The sequence below is a fragment of the Pocillopora verrucosa genome, chromosome 2, assembly GCF_036669915.1.
Source record: "Pocillopora verrucosa isolate sample1 chromosome 2, ASM3666991v2, whole genome shotgun sequence".
NCBI lineage: Eukaryota > Metazoa > Cnidaria > Anthozoa > Scleractinia > Pocilloporidae > Pocillopora > Pocillopora verrucosa.
Window position 1 is genome coordinate 14,065,052 of NC_089313.1, and position 17,124 is coordinate 14,082,175.

At 37.6% G+C, this 17,124-nt stretch overlaps 1 protein-coding gene across 4 annotated transcripts; it reads right to left on the minus strand.

Moving 5' to 3' along the window:
* Positions 1-6: 6 nt before the first annotated feature.
* LOC131790356 (serine/arginine repetitive matrix protein 2) lies at positions 7-16,417 on the minus strand. Of its 4 annotated transcripts, none has more exons than XM_066162454.1 (12): positions 10,843-10,956; positions 8,956-9,054; positions 8,139-8,178; positions 7,133-7,347; positions 6,854-6,934; positions 6,079-6,132; positions 5,924-5,995; positions 5,146-5,315; positions 4,205-4,397; positions 2,342-3,416; positions 1,459-1,839; positions 7-798 (listed from the first exon to the last, which is right to left on the minus strand). In XM_066162454.1, exons 1-12 carry the CDS (start codon positions 10,933-10,935, stop codon positions 770-772), a joined length of 2,502 nt encoding a protein of 833 aa, XP_066018551.1. In that variant the 5' UTR covers positions 10,936-10,956; the 3' UTR covers positions 7-769. The 4 variants fall into 4 exon arrangements, with proteins under 4 accessions (XP_066018551.1, XP_066018552.1, XP_066018553.1 ...); XM_066162455.1 differs by lacking the exon at positions 10,843-10,956 and adding an exon at positions 11,110-11,160 and having other exon boundaries at positions 8-798; XM_066162456.1 differs by lacking the exon at positions 10,843-10,956 and adding an exon at positions 10,666-10,684 and having other exon boundaries at positions 9-798.
* Between the last annotated feature and the right edge of the window lie 707 nt (positions 16,418-17,124).

Below are 17,124 nucleotides of genomic sequence, written 5' to 3' on the forward strand. Positions count from 1 at the left end.
TGAAAGGTAACAGTTAACGATGGACGTAATATGTCAAGTGAATATGCATTGTAGAGATAACAACGAGCACTTTTCGTTAAGAAAAGTTCAACATTTGTGTTCACCAGTAAAACTACCTAAAACCAACCAGATGCGCTTTTTTTCAAAATTAACGCAGAAAAAACACATCTCAGTATGTTTGTCAACAGGAACGCAATTTGTAAACGCAATTACCTGATGCCTTTCATTACAACAAGATCTAGTCCTTGTGTAACTTAATTAGACAACTCAGCCTTGGAGTAATTTGTGAAGCATTTGTAAAATTTCAATCAAATCCATCCATTGGTGATTTCCCCCAAAAAATAAATATTCCGGCCAATGTGACCCACGCTGGGTATAACTAGCTCGACGGCACTTGCTTACTAAAAAAATAACAATTTGCGTTCAATAATTCTGGGCACAGCCTCAGTGTTCACTTGAAAATTTATAAATATTGCGCTTAATCGTAAAGCGCTCTATTTTTCTTTAACAACACAAAAACAACTAATCGCAATTAATTAAAGTCATCGAACTGAAGCACAAAAATTTCATCAATTTTAAAAAATTATAAATTGTTCCTTGAGCAATACTCAGTAAATAGGAATAAGTTTAGCGAGCGATAGGTGTTTGAATGTGTTTTTTTAATATGTTTTTGTAAAAATCATAGAAATCTGTTGAACACATTAGAAATCATATTTATCAAATGCAAGAGGGAGAAGAGATATGCACTTTGCTATGTTTTTTTCCGACGTCAAACGTAACTTGAGTTTCTGCTGCCTCCTGCAAATCGAAAGAATTCAAAGTTTAGATGTATACAACACAATAGGTAACAAGTGTCCTTCTTTACACAGGGCAAACATAGCACCACGGTGAAAGCAAATAGACTGGTTCCGAAAATAACGGTATCATCAACGACATTAGCGTCTCCCATTTAAAACAAACAAACCGAAAAAACAAAAGAAAAAAAGAAGGAGGAACAATGAGCCATCAAGTTGACAGCCGTAGGCTGATGCTTAGGCTTAAGTGCAGGGGCATAGCTACGGGGGGTCCTTACATGCCCGTCCTACCCCCACCTCCGTAAGATTAACGTGGCGAACAAACCCTGAGTAATTAAGTCTGTACAACAAGAGCATTCGATCGCCGTTGTGAACATATTTTGGTGAAGTACACAGAAATAAAAAGCAAACTACGTTAGTGCAAAATACTTCGCTGCTTTTTTTTTTTTTTTTTGTACTAACAAGAATGCTGTCCCGCTGGTGTTAGCGCGAATGGATCATACAGCCTTAGGCATCAACTTCTGCAAGGAAATAGTAGTCAAATGGAAATCATTGGCCGTAATGACGAAGACTCTTGACCCCCTTTTTCGATTGTCTTGATGCAAACGATATGACCCCGCTAAACGCTGGTTGTAGTTAGTTTCTACTTGACAGAAATACTTACCACGAGGACACGCTCTTTTTTTCTTCTCAAACTCCTTCATAAAACTCGGTACCGACTCTGCCGAATCTTCCGATGGTCCTTTTGGGGCCACGATCGGTTGGTTTCGTCGTGTGTTTTTCAGTCTCCGTTGCCATTCGGGTCTTTCTGTAGAGTTGTCTGTTTTCTCAGGGAGCTCTTGACCTGGCAAAAATTCTCGGCGCTTTCTTCTCTCGGCGATTTCCCTTTGCCATAGCGGTAGTTCCGAAAACGTACTCGGTTCATTCTCTTTGCCGGAGGCCTGGTTACCAGTGACCGGAGAGCGTTGCTTTCGTTTTTCAGCCAGTTCCTTCTTCCAAGGTGGAACAACAACTGCGCTCGTGATCTGCGTCTGATGAGGACGATCTGTAATTAAAACATCACTTCGATGAGTGCACTGGCTCTTTGAATATCTACTGAGAGTACCAAGGAATAACTGAACGTAAAAATTCGCACGAAAGAGGGAAAAAAAGGGGAAAGGAATTTTTCTGATATACTCGACAAAATATCTGGAAGAGTATGATCGCCCAGATGACATGACTTCCTCTCGAATTATTGAAGAGTCAGACACCAACATCAGTACTAACCAGGGTGAACTAATCCCGACTGTCGCGAAGCAGAGTATGCTGATAGTCTGCTCAATATGCTGCAACGTCAGACTAAACAGAGTGCGATGGTAGAAGTTGGCTGAGCAGAATTGAAGGTCTCTCATCCACAAGCAAATGTGCAGCAGTTAGAGGGAGCAATTAACAATCACATCTTGGGAATTTCAGGTTTAAGACTCTTTTGCGCGCCTACAGAGTAGGCAGCTGTCAACATCGAACATAAATCATTGTCTTCTAAGCGGGAAAAATGTAAGTCGACCTACCTTTGTTTGACCCTTCGCGTGAAGTCGTTGAGTTCTTTTTCTTCTCAATGAGTTCGATCTTCCACTGCGGCAGCACGTCCCCAGTATAAGTTGGCCTGAAAGCCGAGTCATATGTCTCTGTTCTATCTCGCGCATCACTTCCTCTTCGGGATCCGCTCAGGTCCCCGTATGGCACGGCTGAAGTTGAAGGTCCCGAAGATTTCTTTTCCACTCTGGCTTGTATTAACCCTACGCTTCTTCGCTTAACTGATGAAAGCTGCGGCACTTCAGAAGCGGTGACTGTCACTGTCTTAGATCTGTTGGAAGGTTTAGGCGCTGTACTTGGGGGAAGTTTATGAGGGCCACTCAAGTAGTTCGAGGAAATCGTGACTCGTTCACCATTCGTGGGTGACGAAAAACTTTCGGAAACCCTCGGTTCCAAACGCTCTAAAGTTATCGGGGCAAGAGGAGGGATGGTGTGATACTCACGTGCACTTTTTTCTAGTTGAACCGACTGTGAACTAGATGTTCTTTCGGGAGGCGTTCGTGTGCGCAATGGTGTTGCTTCGGTATTCGTGACTGAGGAACTCGAGGGTCTTGCGAGACGGGGAGCAATAGGTTTCAAACGCACTGGTTGAAAACTTCCCTTTATTTCATCTGCTTGGTTATCTAAAGGACCTGCTTTAGACACGGGACGAAGACAAACATTCAACGACTTCGTAGCATCGCTGTCGTCCTCGGATTTGGTTGGAACTGCGTCAGGTTTCCGAACAGGACGAAGTACAATATTGCGAAAAACGCTCATCACCCCACCACCGACAGAGTTTTTTTTTCCAACTTCAGGTTTCTGAGGTAAAGACTTGAGCACAGGACCATTACTCACCGGTTTCTCTGGCCCCAGACTAGTTTCACTCTCTCCTTGTTCTTTACTTTTGGGATGCCGTCGCTGTTCATGGAGTTTCCTCCGTGCCTCCGCCTCCACAAGCCAAGCAGGTTTTTCAGGTTCTTTCTCTAATTTGTCTTCCTTGGCTGACATTTTCTTCTTATTTTCGGCAGCCGCACGGACAATTTCGGCTGCGCTTCCCTGGGAACGCTGCTAAAATAACACAAAAAGAGGAGGAAATGTGAATGTCCCCCTGAAACAAAAGATTAACTCTACAACTCCCATGAGCGACCAAGACAGAATTTCTCCCTACATTATTAAAACAATATTGAGCAGATAAGTGATGAGAATAAAGAAAAAACAGTAAGGGAAATATTAGTTGATCCAATACCAAATTCTCGGAATTAAGATCAAAAGAATTATATGGCAGACAGTAAGGAGAATTACTCAAGAGATCTTGGGAGTGAAGGAGTTAACAAAATCATGGAGTCTCGTTCATTAGAGATAGCCTAGCTAATCTATCCCTAGACCTGAAGATCAACCGGGAGGATCAGCGATCGGTAAAATATCGTAAATTGCTACCATAAATTAAAATAAATAAACGCTAAAATGTTTGTAGCGCCCAGTAAATAACGTTGAACCAAACTCGATGAAGAAACACTGAACAGTGAAAAGGAAGGCCACTTACGCTCGATGAAGAAAAGAGCTCCCAGACAGCTCGTCAAACTTTGTACTTCGACATCGAGTTTAAGATACTCAAAGTCCAAGCAGCCAATCAAAGCGCCACAGAGACATCACGCAAGACAAGTCGTGACTGGACTTTAAGTCCAGACTGATCATCAATGTTTTCTTAATACTGAGGCTGAATAGCACCAGAGGAAAATTGAGGATAAACAAACCTCTCTACTCCTATATGGTGAACTCCTTGTTCAAACGGTGTGCAGTTTTGTGAGCTTATATATTATCGCTCCAAGAAAAAATTTTTTCTCCAATGGACCAACCTTATTTTCAGCTGCAATTTGTTTCTTGATTAATGCATCAGCCAGGCCTGGTAGAGCTATTCCAGACACAGTTTTGCTCTTCACCTTCGGCTTTGGCTTGGTTCGTGGTCTCACCGCCTCCCCTACGTCCCACTGAGGCGGGTTCTTTATGATGAAGCCACCACCAGGTGTGACACTGCGGTCTTCGTTCATCCTGAAATTAAAATGACTGTATGTACCACTTCGACTCTTAAATATCCAGTACTATATGTACTAATGGCTTCTTCAGGGCAGAGATTGAAGGGTACATATCAATAACCAATGGCCGTACCCGTTTCAATTGAGGTATAGAAACCAAACCAGAGTTGTCACAACGATCACACATAAGACAAGAACGACATAGCGTGACAAACTTACGATGCGAACATTTCTCCAGGAGCGTAGAAAGCTGACGACCGAGACACGATTTATTTCAGTTATACACCTTCATGATTGAGAGGATGGCATGAAATTTCTCAAGTAGTCACAGAGCACACAAGAGCAATCCCGATACAATCCTGGAATACGTTTCATGCACAATTGAAATTACTCTAATGGTAAATTTAAGCCACACAATCCCCTATAATTTCAGCAGTAGAAGCATTAGAAAACCCCAGAGCAGAAACGAAAGCAAAGTTCCAGCTACGTGTTCAACATAACAAAAAAAAGAGCGTTTTAGTGATAACTGACTCGGCCAACAACCAATGGTCTCCTACTTGTCTTGCGTCATATTTGAGACAAGGGAAGCACATATAAGAGTAGTCTGCCCCCCCCCCCCAAAAAAAAAACCATAGGTTCGTATTCAATACCATTCACACCCTATCAACCATCTTTGCCTTAACTCCCTTGAAATTTGTACAGATGAGTTCATATCGCTGATATAGTGTACTGCTTCAACTATATCAGGTAAAAGTAATACTCACGACTCCTCTCCTTCGCTGATAACAAATGAATCATCAAAATCTTCATTAAAACTTGACCTGAAACTTTTCCGCCTGGAAGCAGCTGAGGGTTTTCTACGATCCTTTAACGAGCCTGACCTCACCAGAGGGATTTTAGACTTTTGAATTTCCAAGTTTAAAGTTGAAGCAATCTGCAAAATAGTATGGTATCCACTTGAAATTTCGTTCGAATATTCCGTTCTGAGGAAACTTAATTCAATAAGCGAGCTACACTCTAACATAACGGGCTGAAGGTCTTTCCTTCGGCAAAAACACGCGTTAGTGCGCATCCAGCGCGCAAGTAACCCACACATGAGATGCGCTTCCTGTGGACGGGCAATGCGCGTTTCACTTCCCAAGTAAGTGCAAAACAGGGCCAACCATTTGCCCTGGAGAACAAAGCCAGTGACAAGTGGAGGGGACGGGGAAAAAACGCGTTGAAATGCGGAAGCACCCGCCCCCTAACCATTTAGCCTCACTGCCACTTAAAAGGGCCGTATCCAGGATTTTGGCTATTTGAACTATTAATTATTATAAATTTTGTTAACAAAGGAAGATCTCAGTCATCCCTGGACCTCTTCTTTGAAGAGAGCTGGGATGTTTATAAATGTCCCCTGTAATCCATAAATGGTATCTATGGCCAAAAAGTGTCAAACTAAGGCGCCAATTCAAGAACTTAATGGTCGCGCGGCCAGCAAAATAATTAGGATCGCTCACTCTCTCTCTCTCACTCTCTGAAACAAACAAGAGGATCTCTCACCGGCACAACCACGGATAAGTCAACCTCTGAGGCCGATTTACTTCTGAACGGTCTAGTCTCGTTGTTCTCCATCTAAGATGTAAAAAAATCCAGCTTAAATAATATACAGAGAGGACAAAAACAAATGTTACTTTAATAATTACATTTCTGCTTACACGAAATTCATTTGATGAGGATGGTGCAGCTCGGATCTTTCTGAGAAACTCTTCCTGCAAAAAATAAGGTACGAGTGGTTTTATTTAAACACACGGAACACGTAAATCGAATTGATTACAAACGGTAACGCGCTTCTTTTGCGAATCTCATTTGCTGCTATGCAAAATAAGATTTATTGCAAACTATGCTGTAAAGAAAGTTCACAGAATTCCCAGACACTGTCACAAAATATGTCGTACGTTAAATAGGACACAAAAACGTCACAGAGAGCGGCAAAACAAGTCGAAGTAGAAACCGATAAATTTTACGACCCTTTTAAAAATAAATTCTTCACAATTGTTGTTCGACTTGCATTTGACAACATTTGTGTTCTTAGCATAACAAATATTCAGTATTGAGACAATTCCCTATAAACTGCAATGGAAGTGAATGTTGTCGCTAAGTCCCCCAGGAAGAACCCAAGGGGTTTATTCAACAACATAAGCTGAGCACTGAGAGAATAAATGTAGAAATTGAGTTGTCACGCAGGGGTTTCTGAGAGAAACTGTTTGATCTTTCATTATCTCTTTTTAAAACAAGAAAAAAATTACTTTCAAAAATTAGCATTTCCTTAACGTAAGAACTCTGCGTGAGGCGATTATGACAAGATATCAGGTAATTCTTAACCATGAATCGCCACTGAGCAATTAAACTTATGTAAATTATTATTTAAAAAAAAGCGTGTATACATTGTAATCTTCCCTTCCCTCCCCTCTAAGATATTATTGTACTTACCGTATCTGGATCACCCTCAACATTTTGTCCAATTGATGATACTAATGTTTCTGGAGCTTTTCGAGCACTTTTACTTATCACCTACGATAAAACCAAAAGAATTTTGTTAAGCTGGGCTTGATTTCTGTCCCAATCTCATGCAAATAGCTACTGGCCAACCAAGCCAAACAGTTTGCCAGTGCCCACTTAAAATAATCGGCAGCAGAGAGAAGCACTGTGTAAGTACAGAGCCACCTTAAAATGTAAGAAATCACTGTCATTTTTCTCAATAAACAGTACCTCAGCTCTCTCTTGAACTTCAACTAAGAATGAATCCTGTTTTCTTTTCTGTGAAACTCCTTTACCAGAAGATTCTCCTTCATCATCCCCTGCTGCTGCATCTCCCAAACCCATCTTTGTTGATGTTTCCCTTGTTTTGGAAACAGGTTTCAAATTCATCACAAGGGTTGATTTTGTTGATTTCTTTACAAGTTCACTAACCAAATTTTCACCAGCTACATTTAAAAGGTGAAATGCAACAATAAGTTAGTTCATGTAATTTGGCTGCCACAATCTTTATAAACAAATAGGTGCTTGATAGTTACAACTTACAAAACTGATGTCACTGCTTTCTGACTGAGGAACACTAAAATAAGTTAAAATCTGTCAAAATAACCCTCTCACTTTCTCGTGAATGGTTTAGAGGTGTCCAATGAATAACCTGTGCACTGAACTGTGTGGTACTTTTCTCCAATTTTTGCTTGCCGATAAATTTGTGCCCTGCACACTACCTGTTCCCATGACTGACTGTCCCTATAGCTATGTTCTCTTGACCCTTAAACTCCCACAAGTGATTAACATGTAACCTCTTCTTATACTATCCATACATTTTCCAACAAATGGTAAATAAGAATACTCAAGCTTATCAAGTGGATATTGTTTTCTTAATTGAATACCAAATTCATGTAACTAATTAACAATGAGATGTGCAACAGCTATTGACAACACAACAACACAATCGCTCACAAATCTCTGCTTAGACACCCTTTTCCAATCTGGTTGGCAGAAGTATAAGGTTGTAAAGTAGCTGGAAGATTTCAAAGCCATTAGATTTGCTTGTGAGAGGAAGTGAAAGCACTGGAAAGACACAAGCAATCAGATCTTGTGAATTAAAGGGATTAACACCACACCCCTCTGGGATAAGACCAAGAACTGAACATACTGTTCTGAAAAATGGAGGCTAGTGATTATTATAAACATACACATACTCTACACAAATTGATAAATCACAATCCATTGATCATACCTGAGCTGTATCCATCCTCATAAGTTGAACTTGAGGAGGTCTAAATAATGGCAGAAAAACATTTTATGTGAGAAAAAAGTAAAAAAACCTGTTCACAAGTGTCAGTAACAACTCATTTTTGGTTACAAGCATTTGCATGATTTTCTTGTCTAGAAAAAGCAATTGGAATAAATCAACTGCACATTCTTAAACCCTGGAAATTGGCTTTGGTTTTTTATTTTTAGGCAAACTCCTTACTTTAATAATTTCACTGCAGATCATACAACTGAACAAAAATGGCCATGATACTCATAGCTGTAAGAAGTATCCACCTAGATGGCACCAAATATATTTTTAAGTGCAGGCCTTGAGGGGTTAAATTTCAGGAAAATGATTGCAGAATTCAAATTGGAGAGGAGTCTTTCATTCATTATACAATTTTTATGCAATCAGAGAAAAACAACTTTTTCTGCCCTGGAATATTAGAAAACCTGATCATTAGAGCCCAGAAAAATGTAGCCCCATATACTTACAGTATAGCTCAGAGATACATGGTAAAAAAACATGCAAAGGTTTTGCACGTGCATTGGCCATCTAACTCTGGGCTGTGCTGTATGTAGACTTTGCCTGGATTGCAATTTTCCTTAATTGTTCAAAGACTTTAATTACTTTAAAATGGGCATACAAGTTATGCAATGACTACAGTTCAGTTAGAAAATTTTGGTGAGGACTCTTCATGAGTAAAATCTTAGCTGTGGAAGTGACTGTGGAAGGATTTTGTCTCTTACTTTAAATAACTAGTATTATTTCAAAGAAAGGGTCATATTGTGCAAGTCACCTCTTTAAGGAGTTCCCTCTCCTTGTCCTCCTTGAACCTGTCTAACAGACCACGCACAGAATCAATATCATCCTTCATTTCTTCATCACTGCCATCACTCTGTGAAAAAAAAATAAGAGTTGTCAACCCTACAGTACATCTACAGTAATTCACCCTCTCCTTCCATCCTCAAGTATATCATTAGTTGATTTTCATTCATACAGCCTTGTAACAAGTATGTGCCTGACCAAAAGACAAATAGTTTGCTACCTCTTGCCTCAAATAAGGGTGCTACTAGAAAAGTGGGCAGCAATTATTGTACTTAGGATTTGCGTAAGACTGAAGTTCTTTTCCATCTGTTAAAGTCATCAGTGAAAAATGGTTGACAGAAGACAGACAGATTCAGATTTCCTTTAACACTTTAACCCCCAAGAGTAACTAACATCTTTTTTCTCCATCAAGGTCACAAGAATAAAGGAAATAATCATTAAAGAAGCTCTTGACTGTTCAACCATTTCTCCCCATCAGCACCTTACAAAATGTATGGAGGACAATATGGAAAATATGCATACTGATGCTAGGCTGTAAAGGTTAAGTAGAGACTATAAGTTTCCCTTCAATGTAGATAATATGACTGCCTATAAAAGGCAACAAGTCAGTGCACATACCACACAGCATTCTGTAATATTATACACAAGATTAAAATTATACACAAGATGACAAGAGGATTTGAAGTAAACCAGAAACTACAATTTTCCACATCTAAAAAATACATGTACTTCTTTGTTCTCTGACACTATACACTGTATGCAAAATTAAATAAGATTTGATCAGGTCAAAATTTAGTTTTTGCTGTTTTGTGTGGGTAATTAATCTTATTCACTGTCATGCAAACAAATGACCTAGTGTTATAAGGTCAATGACGGATTTTCGCGATTTTGATTTAAGCCACAGACATGTTGACATACATTTAAACTCAGAACAAGACACAACTGTTTGCCAGGAAAAATACTTTGTAAAACTTTTTCAAAACAATTATCTTATTCCACCAAGCTGCCACACAAATAATTTTTTGTTTTCTAAATAAACTCAGGTTTTTTTAATTCATATCTTCATGATGCTGGTCTATACATATCTTAATAAAATATATTACACTTAATGTTACAACTACCTTTATTTGTCTGCAATAGTCACAGCTGTACTCACTAGCTTACTTCATTTCAAAGGCTGATTAAATTTGAAGTATACTGTGAATGCATCACAATGAGGCCAAAAAAACAATTCACATGTACCCCAAAGAGATTATCTGTTGAGAATATGCAAATCTTAAACAACAAGCTAAATAAGTCCCATTGTAATTCTCTCAGAATTTCTAAATTTTGTTCCCTTCACTGTCAGCTGAAGTCCCACTTGTCAGGACTTTCTATATTCCAGCTACAATGTAGTTATTACAGCTGCAGTAACAATCCTGTACACAGAATGCAAATAATATCTTGAAGCTAAGTACTATTAATAGCAAAATAAGTGTTTGTGGAAAAGCATTCAGTCACTTTTGTACCTCATGACTGTACAAAGTATTTTTTCTAACAAACAGTTGTGTCTTGTACCTATCTTTAAGACCTAGCATGTACCTTACAAGATTTCATTGAATGATAGACTAACATTTCATATAAAAAGAAATCTGAACCAAAAAACCATTGACAAAACAATGGCACATTTAAAACTAATCACCTCTACACAATTGCTGTAATTCCAAACTGATAATTGTGAAAGTGCAAATCTGTCTCTTACAGAAGAACACTTTATCTTGATGTAATTTCCGCATGAGTCACCTAATTTACTTCAAAAATGTCAGCATTCACAAGTGATTCACCGATAACATAACAATGATTTCACACAATAACTCACAAATCTCTGTTTAGGCACCCTTTTCCAAGCTGTTTGACTGAAGTTAGGTTGTTTAGGATAGTACAACAAGTAGCGAGAAGGTTGCAAAGCCATTAGATTTGCCAGTGCCGCAAGAAAGTGAAAGCATTAGAAAGACTCGAGCAACTCTTACACCACACAGTCAATTCACTTCAGGTTGTCAACTAAACCACTTGCAATCATTAGCCACACTAATTAGTTTGGGTTCATTTGCAATGAATAAATATTCATTCAGACTATCACTCTTACCTTATTGTTTACAGCAGTTATGCATATAAAAACCATATTTCATCCCATAAGGTCTCATAAACTACAGGTGCCTTGGTTAAATTTCAAGCTTCTGCTCAATTGTTGAATATTAACCAGTTTGTCACCCTACTCAGTCAGGAAATTGAAAACTGACTTGACATGGTAAATTACTAATTAAAAAGGAACAACCACTTTGTTTTCAACTATGAGGAGAGGGAAATGTAGAAACTCAAAATCATCATAAAAAGCTGTTGAGGATTTACATTCACTGTAGATTTTCAAGAGAAAAACATTCAGGATTCCTATACAGCCAGCAATATCATTTTCCATTTTGAACTGGTTTTTTTCCTTTTTTAATCACACAACCACAAATTAAAGGGAACTTTAAAGTATGCAAATTCTATTTCCTGTCACACATCCATGTGAAAGTCGAGTTATTGAAATCCACAACCAATTTTAAAGAATATATTTACAAAGCAAATTGCACCCAAATCAAGATACTGCATAATTTACATACCAGTAACCATGCAAATAACTCAACAATATTCTTTCACAACAATACCTCTTTAAAATGGAATTCAAATAAGATAAAAATAATAAATAATTATTATTTATTAATCACACATTCTGAAACAAAACTGCAGGTTCTGAAAAATTAATAAAAAATTCATTAACACCTTTTACAAAATATGTAACCATAATTATTTTTGATTGTTGCATTATTTTGGTTACCATGGCTTGCATATTAACCTAAATTAATTATAGTGCTTCCAAGTTCAAGTTCAAAACAATTCAATATGCTTTTTAAAACAATATTAGTGTGAAGATGAAAACAAATGTCATGTGGTCAAAAACTTGCTGTCAAGTATAAGGAGTATTCATTGTGTACCTTGTTAAAGTTGCATCTACTTGCCAAATTCACCCCAAAAAATCATCAAGCTCTAATTAACATATAACGTAAAGTAAAAACTCCATGGCTGCTGATGTTGCCTTTTTGTAAGTAGTATTATCATATCACTGTAACAAAAGAAATATAGAATGCAATGATGTTGCCATCTAGCCATTTAAAACTGAGAGACTTGAATGTTACAAATTATGTCAACTCCTTTGACAAAAACAAGAATATTCAACCTCTGTTCTTAAATTATAACTAATTCTTTTTTTATTCATGCTGATCATTCAGACACCAACTCAAAATCTTTTATCTCAGATCTTCAACACTGGTATCTTGAACAAATATCCTTTAACATTGAATTACATGAATATGTATAACTCAGAGATTGAAAGTCCGAAAAAATTGAGTTTGTCAATTATCTGCACCTGTCCAATGACTCCAATCTATAATGCTCAAAGTCCCTAAAAGTGCAGTTATGTGAAATAACCCTCCAGTGCATGCAGACCAAGTCAGTACCCCGTATTATGTCTAGGGAACAGGTATCATATAATACATGTAGTTCCGAGAATAATATACCATTGTATGCTCATAATCTTGAAACAGTGACTGATATGTGAATCAAGTTCATTGTTCTCCATTATTTTAAGCACAACAGGTAAAATATTTTCAAATAGGTAAAGCAATCCTTTTATCTGTTGCATTTTCAAGAATTCCAACCAATTTTAGACTGTACTAAGAGGTACTACAGACAAATTTTACTTGTCATAGCCTGAAAATAGGAACACAGCAAGTTCCCACATAAAAAAATCAAATGAGCTCTTGCTGACCATAACTCTACATCAGATGATAGTCTAATAAAAATTCCTCTTTCCAACAACAAGTCAGGTAACTACAGGCACATTGCATGATACATGTATCCTATTCCTGTAATAACTGTTATTTTTAGGGAATAGAGCCTTAAGAAACATTTCATATCTTCTTTGAGCAGACTTCTCATCACAGTTGAATCTCAAGCTGGTGCAAAACTGACTCTAACCCAACACATGTGAGTAAATGTAACCAATTCAAAAATTTGCAGTCTCACATTTTTTCCTTAACTTCTCAAAAAGTAACCTGATTTGAAAACTTAACCCTAATCCACAATTCCTTTTATTTTAATCCTGATTTCCTTCCTGCTAGGTAAACTGAATTCCTTATGAAAACAAAATTTAAGAAAACTGGCTCATCTTTGGGATATTATTCAATTAGTCTCATTCATGATTCAAAGCACATAAGTTACCAACAGTGTAATAGGAACTTGGACAACCAACTTTTGTCCTAAAATAATGCTGTTCTCATTTTGAAGGTTCAAGCACCTTTTGGTACAAAGTAAGTCATTCCAGCATTATAATTGTGTACGAAAACAAACTCAATTTTTTTGTCTCAAATCAGAGAATCCCAACAAAAAAAAATTTTTAGAAAGTACACTGTAATTTGAGAGCAAAAATAAAGACTTAAGTTTGATTCTTACACAGGGCACATTGACAGATACCCTGCCACATGTTTCTTTGTGATATAAATGCAGAGCAATTATGAACAAGATATTCTGTAGATTTAAATGACTGAAAGGTTCTGCCATTCACCACAACAACCTTGTTCTTGCTTCAAAAAAAATTGGTTATTGCAACCTGAATTCCAAAATTAATTTACCAAAGTGTATACAATGTAATTCAAGAGGTCGTTAGAAATCTGAAAAAAAATTCCCTTGCTGCTACATGTAATCCTTTACATAAATTTTGATAGCCTGAGTTGTGTTTGATTGAGATGGGGAGAATCTTCCTCTGTCCTGTAGTACTAGTCTACACCCCCGTTGTTCTACTACACATCTTACTGGAAGCCTTGAATAGTGCTTCCTTTGTCCACTTCAGTCTCTGTCACATTGGCTAGCCTTACTAAGTCTCAATAAGTTTCATACGTATGTAAAAAAAAAAAAAAGGCCTGTTTCCACTCCAATTTTAACACTATTATCTGAAGATAGGTAATTTCTTGAAAGGTACCCAAAAGATTAAGAGCTCAGACAAGAGAGCTTGGAAACCTCACTGGATCATAACCTTGGAGTTCCTTCCATGCAATGTCAACTTCAGATTTCAATGTCTCATGGCTGGATTCTTTTCAAAGGATCCTAATACATCAAGAGCTTAGACATACCTTCACCTCACATCTGTAGAAACTATACATAGAAAGATTGCAAGTTTGGAGACCTTGTAGTCAGACACACTAATAACAGACTTGAGTCCTTGTCTGCCATGCATTATAGTTGGTCACATAATACAGGGTCTGGGTTAAAGATACTGACAAGTGGATTAAAAATGTAACATTTGAAACCAATTGTCTGCATAGTCAAAGCTTTTCCAAGATTTGTTCTACTACAAAGTGCTATTGACTATTAATATTCCACTGCAATTGGACAATAACAATGGTAAAAAGGGCATCATAAATGATAACACAGAATTTTCACCATAATTTTCAAAAATGTAACTTAAATTTACAGACAGGACAATAAACTTTTCTTCATAATTAATAAAAGAAAAAATTTTTATAATCATATCCAAAATATAAGTGTATTTACAGACAGAAAGCAACACCTTAGCCTGAGTTCACACTGAAAAAGTTTTGTCTTCAAATGGCTAATGAAAGAAAAAGCACTGACTGCAGGAAGGAAGTTGAACAATGGATGCTTTCATGAAAATCCTGGATAATTATAACCAAAGACTAACAAGTCTACACAGCTGTTATTTCCTTCTCTTTATTTTAACCGAAAAAGGTCTTCAAAAGTCTATCTTTTGGACATGCTGGCAAATATCTATTATGATACTATTTGGTGTGTACACCACAGAAAAAAAAAAATTTTGGTACACCTGTAACACTATCCTTAAAATCTACCAAAAAAAGCTCAGTTAGTCATTGCTTAGGGCTGCTGAGAAATAGAGAATGAAAATTTTCAATGCGTTCAAGAGTGCAATATTGCTCGAAACACAGACCATGAATATTTTGGCTTGGACCATTCAAGGTTATTCAGTGTTAGAGTTATTGGGTGCAATATCAAGAGTATCAAAAACCGATTTATTGCAAATGGTCGCTAATACTAAAGCATTTGTTGATAACAGGAGGATAGTAGCTCTTAAAAGTGAACAGATGGAAAAAAATTATCTAATGCCCCTACAAAAAATAAAATTGCGAGATCTGCAAAAGGATAAGAGTAGAAAGAGAGCGCCTCAAGCTAATTCTTTATTTATTACAACGGGAACAGACTGGGCAATTAGATTTGCCTAATGCGCGTGAACTAATAATTAGACGACATCAATATAATACTGACAGCACTTGAATAAATCCTGTCTTATACCACCCGGTTGCCAGTGCTGATCGGCCGTAACAGAAACAAGATTAAATTTTCTTTTGTGAGACTTCAAGGGATTTGAGGCTAGAACATGAAAAAATGCCACTTCGAAACTTCAAATACTTGCTAAACCAAACACTTTCACCATGTTACAACTAATTTTCCCTTTGGCTATATATACTCGTCTATCGATAACCTTGATATTTAAGTCCGCGTCAGCGAAGATATTAAAAACCCAAATTAAAATTAAAACTTTTGCGCGATTTGATCATATTTCGGCACAAAACTGCCTTAATTCGTAGGTAGATATGAATATCTTACCAACAGTAGGCAGGGGTTTTCAATCGGCTCACAGATATGTTGATAAAATCGGAGGAAACCGTGAACTAAGAATCGTGAGCTAGTGCGTCACCAGTAGATAAGTAATCGGTCTGTTCTAGTTTCTAAAGCCCTTGAATTTTTAAGTACTGAAACACTACAATAACTTGACGGGAAAATGGGAAAATTAGCACAGATAGGCCTGTATAGTGCGACGTTCATTCATCAGACGTGTTTATCGGTCAGATAAAATAACATTACACCCGCGTTCGCGCAACGTCTGGAAAAGACGAGTCGGTTCTCCGGTGCTTGACAACATACTGGATAAGTAAGGAACCAAAACATACCTTCACTTCCATTTTGACACCTTCAATGAAGACTCAATTGTAGAGGCAGCTGTATTGTCTTTTGTGATGTACTCCTCGAAAACTTTACAGCACAAACTAGCTCGTCAAAGGTCAACAGCCTTGCTCAGCCGGCCGGGGTGAATACGAACGGCTTCAGCAACAGACAGCTTGACTTTCCAGTCCACATTTACATATCATTCTGGCACAGCTTGAGGTAATGACTTTCCTTAATCACCTAGATCAAGAAATATCCCTCGCTAGACCACAATTACCGCAAAACAATCACCAAGCTGAACTCAAAGCATAACAAATTACGAACAAATGCTTCAACGCGCGTGTATCAAAACGCTGCCAAATTTACGGATTGTGATTGGTCGATTATGTTACTTTTGCTTGCGTAATAAATTGATTTTTCGAAAGTTCGCATTTCCCCTTAAGTGAGTACGTAAAATATTGCCTACCGAAAGATTAGAGCTCTCAATTTCGCTAACTATTCATGAAATCTACAAAAAAACATTGATAGCGGGGAGGCAAATATCTAAGAATGATTGAAATATTGCTTGTCGAACTGCGTATCATATTGTTACGTCACAAAAGAAGAAAACATCAAACTTTACGTCGATCAAAACGAAGTCAGTAAATGATAAATGACACCGGCCAGGTCTGTGGGAGTTAAAACTTTACTGATCAAACAGAAACCTTTTCGTGAAAAAGCTTTGAGTTTGATTTTCTTAACATCCACCTCAACTTCCATCAATAACTAAAGGGCAGGGGTTGACAAAAAGCCTATGAATACGCAAAAACTTACCAGGAACTTTGACACTTGGCATAAGGAGATTGAGAAAATAACAGCTGGAGCGCAGCAGGGAGCCTGACGGGGAGGAACCTATAATCTAAACTAGTAGTACTCGTATTTACTTACAACTGAAATAACAAACCCGCTCGATCGAAAACTTGCTTTGAACTAAAAAACGGGCCAAAAAAATCGGCTTTGAAAAGTACGGGGTGGCAAATAATTCTTTGCTTTGTGCGGTGTAAAATTCAAATATTCAAAGATGAAGTGGAAATAAAGATACAAT